This window comes from Alternaria triticimaculans (assembly GCF_023758025.1).
Source record: "Alternaria triticimaculans strain BMP 0046 chromosome Unknown scaffold_1, whole genome shotgun sequence".
In the NCBI taxonomy this organism is placed as follows: Eukaryota; Fungi; Ascomycota; class Dothideomycetes; order Pleosporales; family Pleosporaceae; genus Alternaria; species Alternaria triticimaculans.
Window position 1 is genome coordinate 1,854,661 of NW_026055958.1, and position 21,214 is coordinate 1,875,874.

The 21,214-nt window shown below is 51.9% G+C and overlaps 5 protein-coding genes across 5 annotated transcripts; 3 read left to right on the top strand and 2 right to left on the bottom strand.

Annotated features, from left to right (window-relative positions):
• Positions 1–38: 38 nt before the first annotated feature.
• J4E78_000591 (uncharacterized protein) lies at positions 39–4,823 on the bottom strand (the record flags this gene model as incomplete). Its single annotated transcript, XM_049361253.1, has 7 exons — positions 39–776; positions 828–1,622; positions 1,686–2,276; positions 2,416–3,703; positions 3,761–4,326; positions 4,756–4,795; positions 4,816–4,823. The coding sequence occupies 7 exons, from the start codon at positions 4,821–4,823 to the stop codon at positions 39–41; spliced, it is 4,026 nt and encodes a 1,341-aa protein (XP_049226536.1).
• A 1,167-nt stretch (positions 4,824–5,990) lies between these two features.
• Positions 5,991–9,268, bottom strand: J4E78_000592 (uncharacterized protein; the record flags this gene model as incomplete). The annotated part of the gene is made up of 2 exons (XM_049361254.1): positions 5,991–9,047; positions 9,098–9,268. The coding sequence occupies 2 exons, from the start codon at positions 9,266–9,268 to the stop codon at positions 5,991–5,993; spliced, it is 3,228 nt and encodes a 1,075-aa protein (XP_049226537.1).
• Positions 9,269–9,439: 171 nt separating this feature from the next.
• J4E78_000593 (uncharacterized protein) lies at positions 9,440–11,168 on the top strand (the record flags this gene model as incomplete). Its single annotated transcript, XM_049361255.1, has 8 exons — positions 9,440–9,555; positions 9,604–9,890; positions 9,940–10,007; positions 10,053–10,163; positions 10,210–10,546; positions 10,594–10,734; positions 10,781–10,963; positions 11,011–11,168. The coding sequence occupies 8 exons, from the start codon at positions 9,440–9,442 to the stop codon at positions 11,166–11,168; spliced, it is 1,401 nt and encodes a 466-aa protein (XP_049226538.1).
• Positions 11,169–12,028: 860 nt separating this feature from the next.
• On the top strand, positions 12,029–12,925 carry J4E78_000594 (uncharacterized protein; the record flags this gene model as incomplete). Its single annotated transcript, XM_049361256.1, has 2 exons — positions 12,029–12,617; positions 12,672–12,925. The coding sequence occupies 2 exons, from the start codon at positions 12,029–12,031 to the stop codon at positions 12,923–12,925; spliced, it is 843 nt and encodes a 280-aa protein (XP_049226539.1).
• Positions 12,926–14,817: 1,892 nt separating this feature from the next.
• On the top strand, positions 14,818–18,323 carry J4E78_000595 (uncharacterized protein; the record flags this gene model as incomplete). The annotated part of the gene is made up of 4 exons (XM_049361257.1): positions 14,818–15,828; positions 16,662–16,886; positions 16,934–17,681; positions 17,731–18,323. 4 exons carry the CDS (start codon positions 14,818–14,820, stop codon positions 18,321–18,323), a joined length of 2,577 nt encoding a protein of 858 aa, XP_049226540.1.
• Between the last annotated feature and the right edge of the window lie 2,891 nt (positions 18,324–21,214).

Below are 21,214 nucleotides of genomic sequence, written 5' to 3' on the forward strand. Positions count from 1 at the left end.
GACGGGCTCTAGTAGGACTGTCCCCGTCAAACCCCTACTTACCTGAACTTCCTTGGCTTCTTCGACCCAACGACGTTCAAGACTGTCTTCCTTCTCCGGAGATGACCTGGTCCCAGAGGCCGTGTATCTTCAATCTCGCCATCGTCTACCTTTTCCACGTCTTTTGGCTTTCGTTTCCAGGCACGCCGCCCGCGCGATGTCTTCTCTGATCCCCACACAGCATCGCCCATCGCGCGTACCTTAGCCCACATGTACGTTCCATGATATGCGATCATCAAAGAGAGTCCTCCAATCAGCGTTGTGGCAGGAATGGCAATGACCCAAAAGAGAGCTTGCGAGCTGCTCATGTCTCTTATATCCGTAGTGTTCATGCCGAATACAGAAGAGATGAAAGAAAGAGGGAGAAACACGATTGTCACTAGAGTAAATACTCTGATGGCTTTCGTGTTGCTTTCTTCTGAGACTTCAACGTTGTGGCGGAGCACCTCTTTGGTCCTATCGAACAATGCCTGTGTTTCTCTTACTCCTGTAGAAGTTGCTCCCATGTTGACAGGATTGTTGTGATTTTGGTTCATGAGGGGAATCACGATGTCTCTGTCGGCTCTGAAACATTCTTTGGTGGCTATGCGATAGGTGGAGGGACCGATGATGTCGTAGAAATCCCTGATCATGCTGCGTTGTTGAGCGCAGATAGAGGCTACCATCTCGAATTCCTCTTCCAAGAGGTACAACTCTCGGAGGGCAAGCTTAGATGGCCGACGGCTAGCTTCGTATTGCTATGTCTTGTTAGTGTGTAATTATCTGGCTGACCTAAACAGTGCACATACCATTTTCGAAAGATGCTCTCGGTACAAGTCAGGTACAGACGAGTCGTGCAATACCGCTCTTGACCAGAGATGGAAGAGGCATATGAGCAAAGTAACCTCAGGCGTACTGCGGAAGTTTTGTACAGCTCCCCGGTGGCTGCCAGTATGCGCCATGATCAGTAGCTCTTTACGCGCTGACGAAAGTGTAGTAGAAGCTGCTGAGCCAAAGTATGAAAGCAGATCCATGTGAGTCTTGACCTCCTTCCACGAGATGATGGGCATCGCGTCGGCCAGATTGAGTTTGTGCAACTCAACAACACTATACCCGCAAGTATCGATCATCTGCAAAATCATCTCTGCCGCTTTTACAAGCGATAGCGGTAGGAGATACTCGCTCGGCTTTTCGTTTCTCTCATTGGCGACACTGTTGCGGATATCAATTGCTTTGGATCGCAACGTCTCGAGGCGCAGTGCCATTGCACTGAGATACTCGACAATGAGCTCGTTTTGCTCCTCCACACCAGCTAGCTGAGATGACATAACCCAGTGAGATAGCTGTGTTCGAGAAAAATGTGATGATTGATTCGTATCGCTGACGTGAACGCGCCGCAGATGTTCGAAAGCTTCATCTGCGCTTGAGTAGTACCTTGCGCGCTTGCAGAAGTCACACTGATTTATAGGAGAAGATAGATCAGTAAGCTTGTGAAGCCTCAAGTATTCTTTGTGAGGAATCTCACGGATCGCGTAAGTTGACGATGGCTCTGACTCCTCCAGCTCTTGATATACAACATTCTTGACGCCCATATAGCCAACGATCTGCCAAGGTCGTGTAAGTAGTAAGCCACAACAGCCTTTCGGCGCATTAAAAAGGAATCATACCTCGATGATAAACCTCAGTACACCCCAGCATCTGCGCAAGAGCTGATGATCGTAGTATCTTGGTACAAATTGGTCTATGATTTCCATAGTAGAGTGAAAAACGCGTTGTGCGTGTTTGTGCATCAGAGCCATTTGCCATTGGGTTACTCTTCTCGCCGTGACATAGGTCTCCGCTTCTGAATCATTTCTGACATCAGCTGTAATGTCACTGTTAGTAATGCCGGTACCTGATTCGAGTGAATTGGAGAGGCCATTTGTGTCGTCCATTACAGTCAGCTCGTTGCGTTTAGTTGTATTTCCAACGACTCTGGCACAGGTCCTGTAACAGGTCGCTAGTGATGTCAAGACATCGTCGAGGGAAGACTCCTTATTGGTGAGTCGTACACCTAATTGATACGCGTGGACAAATGAATGCGTGAGATCGATTGGTAGTCTTGCTGCATCCGTCCGCGTCCTAGTCAGCTGCTGTTCGATAGCAAACAGAGTAAGCTGTATATGGGTACTCTCATCAATATCCTGCTCTGACGGGTTCTCTCGTGTTTGCCATGCAAGGAAAGGTGGCACACGAAGACCGGTATTCAATCTTGTAAGCTTGGGACTTGGGGAAACTTCTCGCGTCCGATACGTCGTGGCTGCGCGATTTCTGTCCAGATTTTTTTCGCGTGAAGCTCTATCGTTCTGTTCAAGTAAGCATGATTTCACTTCCGAATCTCCGTCAGCGAGTGCGTACATGTTCGGACGGAGAAGCATCCATCGGCGGATTCTGCTCTTGTCGCTCTTGTGTTTGAGCGCGCGGTCCCTCTTGACGCTCCCTTTCGAGATGCGCCTCTATACGACGGTCGCGTGTGTGATCAATCATCGGCAGCAACTCCTCTGTTGTCAGGTGTTGGAAGATGATCCAGAAGTTAGGATCAAGTATGTCATGCTGGAATCGCAGATTGAAGTGAAGCAAAGTCGCCCTATCGAGTTGACTAGTCGATACCCTGGTATAGTTAGGTAGAGATCGCTCTTCCCTTCCGGGTGCTGTGTCGGTTCCTTGTTTGATGATGGCTTCGATAAGGTTTGGAAGGAGGCCAGACTTGGCGAGCCGATTGCGGAGCTCAACTTCTAGTTGCTTCTGGACATCTCGGTTGACTTGATCAGTGTTATGCCTCAATGCAGCAGCAACTTCTTCACTTATTAGGCCTTTAAGGTCTTTGACTTGCAATCCCACGAGATCCCTTAGGTCCCCAGGATTATCCTCGACACCGAGATGTCTCTTTTCTTCCTGTATTATGTTCGTATGATCCTGTAGTCGTAGATCTGAGTCAACGAGCTCTTCCCCTTTTACGTCTCCTTTGAATGATCCTGGGGCATCTTGTGTGGCAACGTGCAAGTTGGGTTGACTTTGTGAAAAGCGAGCCTTGGCTTTTACTCCAGGTTCCATGCCCTCTTCACAATCGGATATAGCATTCCGTATCGCTCCTAACGTGGCATCTTCCTCTTCGGACTCAGGATGATCTCGCTCGTTGATTGAGCGAGATGATGATGAGAACGAACCCTGAGCATCTTTTTCTGTGTATCCTTTCGTATCGTAGACATCAGGCGCAAGTTCGAAAGAGCCGGAGAGCTTTTCTTCGTCTTCTATGTCGATGACGTTAGGTACATGAGACTCCCTTGAACTGTGCGGCGACTCGACTGTATCACCAACCAATGATGTACTACTGACTCTTTCCGCGAACGATAGAGCCTCACCAGCAAGCTCTTTGGTGTCAACAATGGATGCATACGAACTACTGCTGATATGAACAGCGTTTTCGCTCTCATACGTAATGGCCCTGGCAACATGAAGGCCATCTTGTGCAAAAGGTGGTCTTACCATACGTTCTGGACGGCGGAAGATGATCGGCTTCGGGCTAGTAATAGGGTTGCTGCCACTCACGAGCGAGTCGGGGTCATTCACGACATAACCTTGCCTTGCTAAAAGTTCACTGGTGGCGCCAACGTATTTCGATTGGCGACTCTGTTCGACATCGTTGCTGTATAAAGATCAGTGGGAGGCCAAGAGTGAATTCATTCGACTGATAACCGCTTACAAATGTCGCCTTAGGATAAGTGCTTTAGTCTTGTCTTCATCTGTTGAGTTATGTTCGGAGCTTAGATCACCATACTCGATCTTTCCTTGTTCACTACGTGAACGATCGATCAAGGACATATCCCTGCTCGTGCTTTTCCGATTGAGACGCAAAACGATCATTGCAGATCGTTCGGATTTCATGATGTGTGGCCATTGGTCTGCCTCCAGTACTGAGCCATCTGACCCCAGATGTATGACATAGTCTTCACTATCTTCTTCGCTGTCTTCGAGACACTTGCTCTCAATGTTACGACGTAGTGCGACGTATGTTGAGCACAGCTTGAGCGGTACGTACGTGACTTGTCCGTAAAAATCGGTGACCTGAACTAGACTGGGTCCGTCTGTACGAAGGTAGTCCCCAGAGATGAACTCAACACTGCCGTCGAAGAGTTCGTGGAGAGCACTCGGTCCGCAGGTGATAATAAGGTGTGACTGTATGATCATGGACCAGAATTGGGGAACCCGAAGAGTGTCTCCCCTTCTTACACCCTTGAATTTCTTGAACATTTGTTCGTCATCCCGACCCTGTGCAGCTTCTTGCGGATATGTATACTGGTACAATCCTCTGCCGCAGCATCCAGCAACACGTCAGTAAAGTAGTTTGCTTATACGAGCCGTTGCGAGCTGCAAACTTACCGAGTTTCGTGTAGTGATGTGTCTTTTGGTGCACGAGAGGGATGGAGCGCACCAATGTCAAAGTACGGAAAAGCAACAAAGATAGCAGATATGTCAGGTTTGTGGGCTTGTATAGGATCGGTTCCGTCACATCGCAGTACTGTGTTCGGCCGTATATAGCTGCCGTGTGAGGTTCGCTCTGTGCATTCACCCTTGATGTGTTTCAAAAAAGAAAGCACAACCGGTATGGCGTCTTCATCGTAGTCAAGCGCAAAATGGGTTGCGACTTTCTTTCATGATCGTTAGATTGCTGACAGTGGTCTAGGGGTAGAAGCGTACCTCAAACGCATCGAAATCTATGCAGTGAGTTTGGATATGCCTGCATGTCGTTAGCATGACGCAACCATTGGAAGAATTGACGTACAACCAGTGTTCAGATCTCGCATCATTCGTTCCACTGGTGTCCCGCTTTGACCTGGTAATGATCCGAAGCCGTTGAGCTTCTCCGTCAGCTGGGGTATAGACCATCGATGCTGCGACAGCGAACTTGTCCTGATCATATTTCGGGGCCCCTTGAAACTGTGTTGTGGCTCGTTTTGCAGCCAAAACACTTTGGTCTAATCTGTCGTTGTTCAGCGGGATTTTAATGATTCGTTCATCATCGGCGCTGTAGCTCGAACCATCCGCGTCTTGCGACATGGTATCGGCTTCTTGTGGATGACGATTAATTTTCGGTATCAGGATTGGAGTGGGAGGTGCAACACAACTCGGGACGATGGTAGAGGAGGGAATGCGCGTTGACACAAGCGCCCGTCCATCTGTGCCACCGAACACTAAGCGGCCCCCGGCCCCCACCTTCGCAGCAGGGTATAGCGCCCTGCAACGCCTCTACAGTACATAGGAATTGCAGGGTATAGCGCCAGAATTTGATAGGCCAATGGTTAAATGCCCATGGTCATTCGCGCCACTCGTCACAGCTGGAAGACAGGGGCGATTATCGTACTCCGCGTAAGGGGCAATCAAGGACAGAAGACGTTCCAGCTTGAGCAGAAGGCTCATATCGCTTGAGTAATGGACCCAAAAAAAAAAGATTCAAGATGAAAGGCATAGAAATTGCGTTAAAGATCAAGAGTCGGATGTTAATCCCAGGTAACATGTACTCAGCATGGCGATTGAGCCGCTGTTGTCGCGAAGCATGTCTTGATCTCATCTACGGCTGGCTTCAGACTCTTCGATGGTAATGTCCAGTCGTGACGCTTCAACCCTCCTTCGTGAGTCAAGTGCCAGAGAGTCTCCGCTGTTGTGATGCGTACCTAGACCTCATTAACGTAAGCCAGCGGTAATAGATTGTCTTATGCATACCTTCGGGAACGGATGTAACAGCATGCTCACAGCTTTGGCTAGCGTATCGCTCCTGGTCATTGGGATGACACCTAAGCCCCGATACACATCCAGCGCGAGGTGAAGCTTTTGCATATGCGTGGACTTGAAGTGTGCTTTTTGCGTATATGAAAGAAGTGATCGGAAACTGACACGATTAGCGCATGCGCATATTGAACACCAAGAGAGAGCCCTTACTTGAAAGACGTCGACTGAAGACGCTGCATGATCTGCATGTCGAACAAGAAGGCGATGACCTCTAGTAGCGGGAGCAAAACTCTATCGTTGGTGATGTTGTTCTTCAGGAGTGTCAAGACGCAGTTTGCAAAGTCAACCAAGGCAAACTGCGTAACGTCGGATGTATCTTCGTCTTGTAGCATATCGACAAAGTCTAGCAAAGCTGCTCGTGAGTTCTGAACCACGGATTCGGAGCCCATTCCCGCGGAGCTGACAAAACCAACACAGATAGCTTCCCTGATCGCGGGGGGTTTCGCTTTTTGTAACGAGATCAGTGCGTTCAGGAAGTAGGTCCGAGAGGAGACCTCGTCTCTGGTTGCGCCGCCGGCTTCTCTCAGCTGGAGGACTTGAGCGGCGTTCATGCGCATCTTATCAAGCTTTTCGAGAGATAGCCGAACGATGTCGGCGTAGATATCGTACTCGCGTTCATTGCGTTTCTCAGTGAGTATTCCATTTGCCCAAGCCAAGCGCACGGTGTTCAAGGCCTCGAGTCGGACGAGTGACCCGACATCTCCCCGTTCTGTAATGGTGTAGTCGTTAAGTGCAATGTGCAAGGCGCTCGCGATCTGGTCTTCTACATCGGCAGCAAGCTGAGTTGATTTAGGGTTCCCGCTCCCAAGCAAGCAACGCAGAGCACGTAATGCCACCGTTCGGGCCTCGATTGCCACAGCTGATGTGCATCTGAACGTAAGTACCTTTACGATCCGCCGCTGAAGGATATCCCTTTCAGTATCGGATGCCAGGCTGTCCAAGCTGCCATGCGCAGCTCCCAGGGCGATCGCATGCCCGGAACATCGCGACCCATTGTACGATGCTTCATTTTCCAAACGCAACAGCCATGACATCACGACGCCAAACGTATCGGACCCCGGTAACCTAGGTAATAGTGAGACTACTGCAGGGACTGCGACAGCAATAGCATCGAGGACTGATTCCTCATGACGCGCGAGACAAAGGTCCAATAAATTACAAACCTGTGCCACGGGTAGGTTTGAAGGCCAAAGCTTGCTGAGGGTACCATCGGTGAGTCTCGAGATTGCTCCGATAAATGTACAAACTGATGATGCGGTGAACTGGGGTCGCAATGCCGGCGAAGTGAATGCCTTGTCTTCAAGCTCTAGTTCTTTTGAGAACGAAGTCCAAAGGGCCATCAAGGGCGCATATGGATTGTCGGGCGCTCGTTGCACATGCATAATTACTGTCGTGTCAACGAGGGTCGCAAGCGCAGTCACCAACCCTTGACGCTCTTCCACCTCGCGAGGTCGCAATGCCGCAAGCTTGCCGCGGACCTGATCAGACATCTTCTGCACTACCGCAGGAGATCGAGCCTTAGAAAGAGACCCGATGGCCTCAGCTGCAAATAGACGTGAGTCTGAATCCAACGAGCCGGTTCCTCTCCAATCTAGAAGACCACCGAATAGGGCCTCCCAGTACAGAGACTGTAATTCTCCAGCCTTGATCGCCACGTCGCACATTGCGCGCTGGCGGAGCCCGACAGCGTGGAAGTCAACTATCTGTACGAGCGGTATGCCCTCTTCTATTGTATTGGGGTGGCGACCTATAAGTTCTTGAAGCGCAGCAGATGAGCCTCTTCTGATATTGCCTGCTGGATCGAGACAAGCAGCAACTACCAATTCGATTGCCAGCACTTGAGGGACGTGTAATGATCTGAGGTGCTCGGAAGCCCTTATTGTCGCGGTTTCGACCGCAAGGAGGTCAGTGGTGGGGTAGCGGCGAGAGAGCGCCCAAATACCGAAGCAAGCTGCATCGCGTACGTTCGTACCAATGGACCCTCCAGTAGGCGACCGTTGCTCAAAGCCGAGGGAAAGTAGGAGAGCGTTGAGAACGTCCGCCAAATGACTGGTAGAGATTGCTTTCCGATAGAGAAGCTGAGCCAGCGTCAAAGTCAAACCGTGCCATCGGAGTGGGTTCACGCTGTTCAAATTGCGCTTGGACCCCTGCCAGTAGATGTTCTCTGTGAGCGAGCCAAGTATTGCTTCGACAACCTCGCTGGCCATCTCCGCGTCCAATTTGAGAGTGATGATGCTGAGCGCCTTGCTAGCACCGTATCTGACTGGCGTGTCACCATCCGCGAGTGCTTCAAGGAGAAATTCGATGACTTCTTCCAATACCACGGTTGAATCGAGTCCAGGAAGCGTTGACGTCGCCTGTAGGCAATGCAAAACGACATTGCGCAAGCTTTTCACGACCAGCTTTCGGGCCACAGCTGATGACTTGACAAAGGCGAGACTCTCCTGATCCAGAATCTTCCTACAGGATAGGTATATGGCAGCAAGGAAAGGGCCAAGCTCTTCATTCGTAGCGGAGGCCAATAGCCCTGACAAGAATGAGAGAACCCCAAGACACTGATGTATGTCGGTCTTCTCTTCGGATATGTCTGTGAAGAAAGACAGCGACCATTGGACCATGGCATCCAGCAAACCTAGCTTTTGCATATCTGGTCGCACGCATGTCCTCACCAGGAGACTTGCAGCGGCGCTTCTTTCCTTTGTTGGAGACTGAAGTCCTGACATGCAAAGAGAAATTACCCGAAGAGTGACACCAGGAAGTTCATCCGGGAGCTTCAGCCCAAGAGCTACAGGTGTTTCTGCAGAAACTTGCAACCCAGACATGGACTCCAGGGGAAAGGGCGCGAGTAGCAACTGCGAGAGCCATAATAGCAGCACATAACGCTGTATCCATGGACGAGCTGTCTCCTGCTGTAAGGCATCGGAATTTCCAGATTTAACAACCCCAGTCGCTTCCAACTCCCTCAAGATTGCTTCGAGATGACGTGGTTCGTTGTTGAAGAAGCCTTTGACGACCTTTTCGCCTCGGACTTTACAGAGAGTATTCAAGACGGAGCATATGGCGTATGCAAGAGTCACAAATCCTGGTTTCGGTTGTTCTGTGGCGCTCGCCGATATTGCTTCTAGATAGGCGGCGACGAGTGGAGGTATGAAGGTTTTCAGGTGGGTGTCTAGAATCTGGGGGTCCTCCTGGAATGGCTCTATCTGTAGAAGGTCAGACAGCCATTGAGAACATTGATTGATAGGGTTCATACCAAGCTGCATGCCTTGTACATGTCTGCTGTTCGGACATGTTGGCGGACGGGACCAAGGGCAGAGCCATGCTGCCGTTTCCGCAGTAGTCGCGGTAGCAGCCTCTCGAAGTCAGACAGGAGCGATGCAGATGCTCGCTGTAATTTTAGGTCGTCGTCCTCTCCGGCGCTCATCATGGAGTAAGGTGGAGTTGTGACGCACTTTGCAGGCGACAATGGGTGCCTTGTTCGCCGAGTCAGTTCTGGCAGGCACGACGCGTGATTCTGAGTCAACCCCGCGACGCGCTTTCGCTACTTCTTCCACCATCACCACTGCGACGACTACGTCAGCCACGACAACACACAATGGCGGGAGAAGACTACAACGACTTTCTCGTTGCGCGGGTGATTACCGAGCAGAGGCCGGTCACCTACAGGCTGCTCAGTAGAGCATCCAGCACCAATGTCAACACAGCGAAACGGTTCGTGCAGCTCTTGCCAGCCTCTGAATGCCGGCTCACATGATACAGGATGCTCTTCGAGTTCCAAAAGAACCAAAACGCGCGGAAACCCAAGTCGGTCCACGCCACCTACCTCGTGACTGGCACACCCAAGCGAACCGTAAAACCCAATGGTCCCCCCCGTCAGAAGCGTGAGGACGCCGACATGCGCAGCTCGCCCTTTATGAGCTCCATGCCCGAACGAGAAGAGCCCGAAGACTCTGATTACACCAGCGACTCCGATGACGAAGATACACCCGCACCTGAAGGTGTGAAAGAGACAAAGATTGTATTGGTGGGAGAGGAAGACTTGGAAAGTACGATTGGCATATGCTATTGGCAGGACCCAGCTGACGGCTTCACTAGAGACTCGGTCAGAGTTTGAAGATGGATCCACGGCTCACATTTACAGTGTGGAGCCCGGTCCGCTCAAGGTACGAGATCATGGGAGGCTTCAGGACCAATACTAAGACATATAGGCTGTCCGCGTACTGTCTTTGTGCAACCACGAGGTCGTAACAGAGTATGCAGACGAAGATCCTCTAGAACGGTGGAGAACATATGGTTCCATTCAAAACGAACACATCAAGGTACGCATATGGCTACAGCTACACGGGCGCACTAACATCGTTGTAGCGAAGAACTGCAAAGTATGCTCCTCCTACTGCTACATCGAAGCCCGCTCCGAAGACCATCACGAAGCCTGCCGGAAAGGGCTCTTTCGCTTTCGCGACGAAGGAAAAAGAGACGTCCGCGTCTGCGAGAAGAGGAAGCGCGTCCGAAGATAATACATCCGGTCGCTCAACGCCACAACCCTCGGCGGGGTCTACTACACTGAAGAGGAGCGATTCGAAGTCTGGGGCAAAAAAAGACAAGGCGACAAGCGACCTGTTCAAGTCCTTTGCAAAGGCTAAACCGAAGGCGAAAGAAGCGGAAAAGTCACAAGAGTCCACACCAGCGCCGGTTGAGGATGGTACGTACACAAACAGTCTTTTCTGGTTATACAACTAACTTCGCTAGAACCAATGGAAGGCATGTCTGAGGATGAAGGTGATCCCGATGATGAGCCCGAGATCAAGATCGACGAGGAGAAGAATGAGGCAGCCCGCAAAGTCCGAGAGGAGCGAGCCGAACGATTGCGCAAGATGATGGAAGATGACGGTAAGTCTTTCGAGCTGGATATGATCGTAGTGTCTGACGTGTGTAGATGAGGAAATGCCGGACGCACCGGCCACAGCAGAATCTCAGCCTGAAGCTCCTTCAACAGCGGCGACGGATACCACAGAGCCAACCGAGGGCGAAGCTACCGTCACAGTGGAGAACGGTCGCAGACGCGGCCGGAGACGAGTGATGAAGAAGAAAAAGGTCAAGGACGAGGATGGCTATCTTGGTAAGTAGCCAGTGCACTCTGAAATCCCTCCCACTGACTGTGCATAGTGACCAAGGAAGAGGCCGTCTGGGAGTCCTTCTCGGAAGAAGAACCTGCACCAAAGAAGGCTAAGCCAGCGCCAGCTAAACCAACGAGCTCGGCAAAAGCGAAGAATGCTGGCAAGAAAGGCCAAGGAAGCATAGCCAGTTTCTTCAAGAAAGCCTGAGAGATCTACAGATGTGAACAAGACGAACAGCGTTACCACAGCTTCAGCCGAACAAAGCAATATTCAAGCATAGCGTACAAGTCATTCGAATCATAATCGTGTATTTGAAATGACCAATACGTCGCTCGTACCCGCCAAACGTTTCGTCCATCTTGCAAGAGCGTATTGTCCTACCACTTGAGCAGCAAACTCCTGCCGGTTTGGCGAAGCGACGTTGACCAGGTCGCCGACTTGTGCTGCCCCAGACGCCTACTGTACAATGTTGTACACAGATCTTGACTTGTTGAACAGTGTCTGGATATCGTGATGTTGTGTGACATGATTAGCATGTGATCGAGAGCAATCCTTTCTATAGACAAGCATGCTAAGCTTAAGTACAGATCCAGTTGGTGCCACCCTCAACACTGGAGCCTGAATATGTTTGTATTGCAAAGGTGAGAAATCGAGACTCCCCATCTTCTGGGTTCGCGTTGTCGCTGATGACTGGCGCGGTCTTACTCGGATACCCCGCAACCCCACGGAAGCCATGATTTGCTGGCGTACAGCTCTGTCGTACACAGTGTGCTTTCGGTGTCCGCAGATACCATCATTCTTAGTTACTTTTCTACAAAATACATGTCGAACAGCCGCACAGGTACTTGCACTAGACTAGACACAGGCTACTGACCTCATTGAATCTGCACGATTGCGCAGGTACCGATCTAGGTGATGACGACATCATTCTCCGACACATCAAATAGTCTGTAGCTTCAGAGCTCAATCGACTTCCATCATCACGACTAACACAGTATCATCTACTCATAATAGCCATCATAGCTTCACGCACAGCATCCCGCCGCCTTTCGCGCTTTCTACGCACCATGTCTACCACCGCACCCTCAGCATCGGCCCTCCCGCCTGCGCCATGGAAGTCCCTGTTCAGCGAGCACATCTCGAAGATGAAGTCGCCTGAATTTGTGTTGGGAACGCTCGATGCAGCTCCCAAGGGCTCGCCTACACCCTTCGTGCCCCGCGTGCGATACTGCATCCACCGCGGTTTCTGGGCCGAGCTACCAGAGAACAAGCACAACGATGCAGAGCGCAATCCTCAAGTCTACCAGAGCGATTGCCCAACGTTTTCAACGGATGTTCGCATGGAGAAGGTCGGACAAATATTCGCGACGAGTGCGGGGCACGCTGAGAGCAGCGAACAAGTGCAGGGCAGTGGTGGTGGAGGCCCTGTAGAGGCTGTGTACTGGAATGCCGATACTGGTACACAATGGCGGATCAAGGGAAGGGCATTCATCATTGCACCCGACATTGAGGGCGATGACGAGAGCAGTGGTGTAAGGACTGTCAAAAGCGAGCTGGGAAAGAGGATGAGGATCGTCGATGAGGGCAAGGAAGGCGACTTCAGCTGGCAAAGGGAGCTGACCGGTTTCTTTGGTAACCAGAGTCCTGGCATCAAAGGTAAAAATGGCCGCTGTCTACTGTACTTTGCAAATCGCTAACAAGTTATCTCAGGCTCATTCAAGAACCCTCCACCCGGCCAGCCAACCTCCAAACCATTTGACGACAAGAACCTTGCCCTTGGCTCAAAGGTCGACGATTTGCAAGACCCCGTGGCACGCAAGAATTTCCGCCTTGTGGTGATTGTGCCAGACTCGGTGGAGCAGACGGATCTCAGCGACCCAGCAAAGGCACGGAGATTTAGATACACGTTCGACGAGAGCGCAAAGGCCAACGCTGGATGGAGGACTGAAGAGCTCTGGCCGTAAAGGCGCTGGTGAACAGCACGCATGAATATGGGTTCGAAAGAGTTCTAGTATTTCGAATGTTCGAAACAATACCACGAGTTCCCAGGCATTATTCGATGCCTTGATCGGGCCGAGCGCATGTTGTGCTGTGTAACTCGTTTGTCACATAGACCGTGGACCCTTGCTGGATGCACATGGGTGGTTCCGATGCAGTCTTCCCCACAATGTGGCTCAGGTCGGCGACCACGACCATGGCCCTTGTTGATTTGAATAGTCGCCTACAGATGGCAAATTTGTTGAGCGCGGTTTAGATTTGCCTGGCGAGAGAAGCTGTTTTCAATTGCGTAGGGCAACACACACAGGCAAGATGTTTCACTACCTCCTATATGGAAGGTGAAACCTGGGCAAGAGGTTTGTTCATCGCAAGTCCCCGGGCTGATGACATCAAAAAGCAGACGTGCGAAACGAAACGCGTGTTGAGCAGGCCCCTTACCCGCACGACAAGGGTGCGCTATTTTAGTCGCCAGGTTGCCTGAAGGAGTAATCGATGCGGTGCGTAGTTGTCAACTGCCTGGGATCAACCTAGGCGGCCAATCTAAATAATGATGTGTGCGTTAACATTCAGGCGCACAGCTGTTTGTGTGGTAAGCTTCAACGGTTAGCAGTCCAACGGTATTGGGTACGCATTTCAACAGGTCAGGTGCGCGCACCCGCCTTCCTAGCCGGGCATCGTTCGCGAGCACAAGCAGGTCGGTCACTGGACTGTGCACAGCAAGTCATCATTTTACACAGGACCAAGATCATGGACGGTGTCTGCATCATGTGCGTGGACACTTTGGGATACCGGATGGGTACGGACGACGATACGGACATGTGGGATGCTCGTCGTTGCGACTACCGCATTTGGTAGGCAATTCGCAAAGTTGCGAAGAAGCCAAAGGGCACCCTGTTTTCGTTTCGGCTGAGGCGCTGCGGCACGGGTATAGGACGCGCCGCCATCGTGCTTACTGGTGGTATTAGCCGCCGGGCGGAACTCATATGCGCGCTATCGCCAAGGTCGATGGATGGGGGTGAGCTGGCACCGTTGGACGGGCGGCGGGTGTGCTCCGAGATGGATGTTTCGCGCTGTCATCGCAACTCGAGGAGATCATGTGCATGCGAGCCAGCTGGAGGCTAAGAAGCGGTGCCTCTGCCGGCTAGTGGATTGCGACAGGTGAAGTGTGTAGGTGCGTTATCGTGAAGCCATGCGAAACACGGTGACAGTGAGATCGATCTTGTACGGCGTCGGCCATGTGGCCGCGCAACGACGACACACGCGGGCGCGCAAGGAGTGAGGCAATTGAATCTTGTAATCTGGCGACTCGTCTGCAATAAGGCCGAGCGCCCTGTTCGATCACCGCCAAGGGTCGACGAACCGTTGCTGCGGTACCCCATACCTCTTGCAAGCGGAGTATCCTCCCTGCACCTTGCACCCGCGCGCGCCCATGCAAGGCCGTCTCGTTGCTTTCTGGCTGCCCCCTCTTTCTTCTTGATGCAATGCACCGTGGCCTTGTACCACCATCGTCCCACTCGCATGTCGGTAGACACGACTCCGTTTGGGTCTGTGAGTCTGGCCCCGTTGATCGCATCTCGTAGCAGACGCACTCCCTGCCCGTCAGCCGTCTCTCCCCATAAGTAATCGCTGATCGTCTGCCACTATTTCTCCGCCCAACGCTGCACACGTACCCCGACCACGCCCTTTCTGCTCCCCTAATCCACATCCACCGCCTCACTGCTCGCTGGTCGACACTCACGTCAACTTCGTCGCCGTTACCGTCGCCGTCATTGCTCTATGCAATAACCCGTCTGCATCCGTCCCTACCACCACCACTCGTGCCGCTTAACCCCGAATCCCCGATCAATCCTCGCCCACCATGTCCGACATTGAGAAGTCGTTCGTGTTCCTCCAGGACAACCTGCCGCAATGGCTGCAGGACATTGCCAGCATCCAAGAGAAGGTCACGGCCATGCAGGCCGATAACACGGAAGTGCCCGTATCGCAGTCACCGTTCGGGAAGCGGACCGACTCCACCGCGTCCATACGACCAGCACTGGACGCCATCGCAGAGGACGCAGCGCCTTCGAACACAACACCTCCAGACGCCGTCCCAAGTCGCAAACGAAAGTCGCTTTCCGTCTCGTCCGGCCACGAACCTGGCACTGCCCGCCATCGCCCTCGAACCATGGTGGTTGTCAACTACGATGGAGACATGCAGAAGTCGTTCGAACTGCTCGTGCGGGCAATAGGGACTGGACGCAACATGTTACGTAAGGCCAAGATGGAGGCCAGAATGAATGAGATGGCCACCCAGGCAGAGTCGAGCGCAGAGGAGGACGACATGGACGACGACGACGAAGAGATCGACCTATCCAAAATCAACTACCGAGCCCGCATGTCATCATTACGCGCAAGGTCGGCGGCGAGGAGAAGCGGCAGACTGGGCGTCACCAGTGGTGTAGAGACACCTGTCGTGCTGTTCGATACCTCGGACAAAACGTTAGAGCAAGCCCAAGAGCTGTGCGAGAAGTCGGCGCATCTCACATTACGTGACGGCGACTGCAGAACAGAGCTGGAAGGGGTGCGAAAGAACTTTGAGACTGTGTTGGAGACGGCAAAGATCGAGGTGGAGAAATGCAACGCACGCAAGGCACAACATCCACCTGAATTACAGGCGCACGAGACCTCCGACACATCCGTGTCTTCCCTAGAGCCCGAGATGAAATACCGGAAAGACACTTCGCAATCCGTACCACCACCACCCGAACTCGATACTCAACCCAAGACCACATTGGCAACACAGCCTGCGCCTACCCCACAACCACTGAAAATCGTCGACATTGAGGTTGATGACGAAGACGACGATGACGACTTCGTACTGCCGCCTGTACGGCTAACCTCGCGACTGAATCGTCGAGGCTGATCCTCCTGATCCCATCCATTTGTCATTTATTTTCATGCGTTCAAGCGATTCCATCTCAGCCATTGCTCTCATCACGGCGTTTCGAATGCATTGCGGGTGCATGCGTCTTGTTCATGCATCATGTTGGGGACGAAAATGGAGGGCGAGGGCTTATATCCACATGCATCACTAAACATCTCTTGGGTGTCGGCGTCTTACAGCGAGGCATCGTTGCTGCTATCTTACAGCGTGTTCAATCTATCTCCAAGTTATTCATGCATCATGTCGCAAAGACAGTTCACGTTCGTTGGGAGACTATTGCTTAGTTCATAGCGCATTTTCATCATTACTGTTGTCCAACTAACATGACCGATTGCTCCATGTCTTACCGGCTCCCAGCATAATCATTGTTCTATAATAAGTTCTTCGAAGTTGTGCTCAGTGAAACCCGGCATCTCCCCCGAGGCGATGTTTTCACTCGCTCCTTCCTCAGAACCACATGAGCGCAAAACAGGGAAGGGACACTGGAGCGCGTGTCCGACGCGTTCAGCGCACCTGCCTTGCGATGCATATTCACTCCCGATGCGTTATCATCCCTCAGTTTCTCCCCCGATCTCCACTCGCATGAGCTTCGCTAACCTCCTCTACGATCACTACCCTCAACTACCCAAATGGCTTCGTCGCAAGCGAGTACAGCTGAATTCAATTTCTTCTCATTCATAGAAGATGACCCTCAAGTGGCGGGTGAGACTACAAAAGAAGATCACGATGTGAGTGAATCATTCACTTCCCGCGTAGGCTACACTAACGCGACACAGTTGCTTGTCCAAGCAGATGCAAGCATCACCCGAGAAGAAACCGCTAATGGATCGCGTCACGCAAGTGAATCGCTCGACGATGCCAGGAAACCCCCAATTGCGTCCGAAGAAGCTTCCGAACGACGCGGCTCCAGTCATTCCAGCGAAACAATCAGCAGTGGCAGTACTGTCTTTCTCCACCCAGACGAGAGCGGTCAAGGTGTTCCCGATCCTGTGAAGACACCGGTAAGTCCGCTCCTCATTCTGTGGTATAGTTTGATTAATGTATACAGCAAATCACGCCATCTTCTGGAAACAAGGACAGCAGCACCAGTTCTCCGCCTAGTGCTGGCGTTGAGAATGTCGTCGAATCCAACAAGTCACCGATGACACCACCCGCTTCCGCCGTACCTACCTCGTCTTATAGCTTGCGCAGCCGAACACAGAGTAAGCTCGTATACGACGTGAAGTACCACCCCATGGACGATGCCGTTCGACCCTCTCAGGCTGCCAAACGTCGCTCGGCACACGGAGAAAAGCTAGTCCCCGAGTCTGGCGATTCAAGTGAGGCTTCTAGCATCCTCGATGCTGACGCTGATAAAACCGAGTCGGACGATGCACAAAGCGAGGGAGAAGATGAGGAGGAGATACCGAAGCGAAAGACGAAGAGCAAGGCGCGCAAGCAGTCCAAGTCGCGACCAGTACCTACCGAGGGTACGAGACGGTCTACGCGCAATGTCTCGGGTATCAAGGCATCCTATGATATGGGTAAACACCCTCAGGACAAGTATCTTGTCATCTCGAGCGATGATGACGACAGACCGATCTCGAGCAACAAACGTAAGAAGCTCTCTCGTAAGCGTGCAAATTCCGGACATAATGCATCATCCAATCCCAAAGGAGCGAAGAGGTTTAAAGCAGTCCACGGGAGGCGATCGCGCCCCGCCGACTACGATACATCCGATGCGTTGGACTTAGACTCCAGTGGTGCGCCCGTATTCGCTAGTGTGGAGGACGGTAACAACATTGAGTCCAGCGCTTGTAGGTGGTCAGCTTCCCCTCGACATTCAGACTTACTGACAGAATGCAGCTACTGTCGCCTTCACATCCCCGCGCTTGCTGCTTATAGCTGACACTACTGGCCATGGCATTCGTCGCCGGGAAGGGATGGATGTCTGGCACTATCCTCCAGGAAAGAGATACCTCAACCACGATCGAGACTATTGGTCTGTCCTTCCAGGCGATGCCTTCGAAATCTTTCAAGAGAAACTTGAAGACCAGCTAGCGCGCGAAGCAATGGAAGCGTCACCACTGAACTATGAGCATGATGATAAAGAAAACCCCAGCAACACAGGCCCCGAGCCACTCATCGATGAGAATGAAGGGATGTCCATCATACCAGTTGCGCAATATCGACAGTCAAGCGCCGAAAAACAGGTGGCGGACCGACACTCCCTCGTCTCCAACGCTCTTTACTCTGACGATCCTCCGCAATCGTATGGCCTAGACGGTACTGATAATATCTATGAATCTCCTCAGGATGACGTCTTTGACGGCATGAACATACTCGCGTCTGGACAATGTTTGCCTCCGGGTCAGACCCAACCCGAAGCGCAAACTGAGACGCAGGACTCAGTGATCGGTCCCAGCCTGATCAGCGATTCTCCAGGGTCTGATTTGTGAGTCGATTATCACGTACGTCAATCTGGTCAGTCAGAGTTTATCGGCTGTCTCTTCATTAGCCTTTACTGACTACCATCTATAGATCTTCGCTATGACTATACAGGCATATGTATGAGAAGCTAGATCGTTACTATTTTCACCAGTCTTCTGCAACCGCCTTATACATGGACATTCTCTTCTGTCGATTATCATTGCATGCCTACCTGTCATTGCAACTTATGGATGATCTTAGGATCGAGATATGTTCCTTTGTGTTCTAGTCCAATCTACCACAGTACAGGGGGCATGGGTTTACCAAGTACGATGATTTATGTCTAGCTTGTTGCAGGCAGATGGCGAAGTCCGAAGCGCCCCAATATATGGGCATGTCCATCTCAAATGTATACATTGTACGATACAATAACGCATGTAGAAGTGCAAAAAAGTCTTTCAGTCTTCCACAGCAGAAACTTTGCCCAGTATGGTTGATGGATACCTGTGCAGTCGCCGATAGAACCAAGGCCCAATATTGTAAACACTCTCGTCATACCTGCCATAGTCCTTCATAACGAAACAGATCGCCGGCCGAGACATCCGATACGTTTCTTCTCCTCTATTTCACAAAGGCTACACAACGAATACGCTTCCAAGCTAAACTTTGTAGCGACGACTAACGTAGACGCTTCATATCTCGCCTCGATATCCCGTACGAATCTGCTACATCTACAAACTTGCTTCATCTCGATGTGTCGTCATAGTAGAGCGGTAGCGCGTTGTGAATGCCGTGTCTCTTCGTGACGATCTTGGGGAGCAGTCTGTTATGTTGGAGTGGGAGTAACAAGATTGGGCTGTTTCAGCCATACGTTGATCACCCCTTGACAGAACGTCATTGGTAGATGGTTGCAATCTCCCCGAAAACAACGTAAAGTATTACTCCTGCTCTCGGCCTGTGCTCACAAGAAATATAGGCTGTGATGGATGCCTTGAGCAAGCCGTTGAGGCGCAGTCGTGTTAGATTTCAAGGACTGCATAGATAGCCTAAGTTGTGCTGTGTAGCATTGCGGCCTGACCATGGGTCGCCTTGCGGTCGCAAGCCCCGCGGCCTGGCTATGCTTGTAATGCTGATATGCTGATGATTAGAAGAAGATGGTTTACCTGAACTTACTTTCGCCCGCTGAACATCGACGATGTTCAATGTAAGTTCTTCAGTGGATGTAGACTACCAAACCTTAATCACCAATGACGTTTTCTACACTGAAGATCTTCTGCTCAGTCGGCTTCGATTCGCGATTTGACCCTCGATCCCGCTCGGCTATGGCCCGCCAGCACGTACCCTGTGCACATGCAAGTGTTCAAGCTCGATGCCGGTGCATCATTGCAGTAGTATGAACGCACTTCAGAGTCCCTGCATACACTGCCCTGTCCACGAGACTTGTAGAATCCATCTCAGAACTGCAATGCGCCGATATATAACCAAACTCTAGGCTTGTATACGAAAGCGAAGCGCAGAATCTATAATTGATCGTCCGGGCGAGCCCAGACGCCAGGTCACCAGGTTTAAGCGACAGCGCGCTATCGCCAGCGGAGCGGCCGCCTAGCGCTGTTCTGGATGCGATCAACGCTGCGATCCAAGCGTAAGGCTGGCTGAAGACGATCTTGGTGTTGGTGTTGGTGTTGTTGTTCGAGCGCAGAGGCGGAGCTGCGGAGGAGGGCGAAGCTAGATAGCGAGCATGATGCTGATTGCTGCAGGTTCGTGAAAGATCAACCTCGGGAGCACTCGAGCTACCACACCACGATGCGTGCAGGCATAGTGCTGACAGTGCAATCTTCTGTCCAACGCCGATAATGCGGCCTTTTGCCCCTCTGCGCGAACCTGCAGGTCGTAGCACGTGGAGATGGCTTGCGTCCCGTTCAGGTATAGGGGACATGTTGCAGCACTTGAGCCGGTGGTTTAGCGAGGGCGTAAGCCACGGAGGTTGATCTTGTCCCGGCCAGACACACCACATCCTCTCCTTCGACCAAGGACCGACCAACACCACGATGCCGTACGCCGCCGATGATGCTGGCCGGACATTCAAGTGTCCTTTCCCGCGGAGTTATCTGCGACATGGTTCCCAACTTGATGGTACGACAGTCTCGTGAGACACATTGTCCTGCAGCGCGACGTCGAGAACGTGAGTAGCTTGCTTCAATACGATGGCGCTTGGATGCAATCCTGCCTCGAGAATTCGGTCTCGAGGAATCTAGTCCGTCATCAGCTGTCATTGTAGGTTTCCACCCCCGCCATCGCATCGCGGAGCGGCCGTTCTGTCACGGACAGTGTCACGCACGTTTCCTGTCGACCGCAGAAGTGTTCCAAATCCACCCTGGCTCTTTCGTTTTCAGCAAAGTGGTAGCGGCGCAATGTCGCAAAGACCAATGGGAGGAATTCCTTCTACCCTACCCTTGAACACATCTTCGCGAAGTGTTGCGCTCGTGCTCCGTTTTTTTCGCACGCTTAGGGTCCCTGCAGCTATCTTAAGCTCATCTGCCGACAAGCTTTCTCGTATGGTTAGATTGCTAGGAAGGTCCACGCGCGGCAGGGTTCTATGACGGCAGAGGCTAGACCTATGAGACCCTGTAGGCTCAATTTGGAAGACCTCGCGAAAGTCGTTGCGACCGGGTCCTGCTACTGGCTGTGGCGTGGGTGACTGCGGCGTGTTGTCTTTGTTGTTGTTGTTCATGACTGGCTTCACGTCCTTCGATACTGAGCGTATAGCATGGGGAGACGCATACCGTTCACCGCATCACCAACAACGCAAAGGCCCCGAGCGGCACAGTGTAATCTGGACCTACAATCTAGTCTCCCGTCTCCCCAAACCGACCAAGCGTTCTGACTACTCTAGCGTCATCTATTCCCGATACGGTCTTGA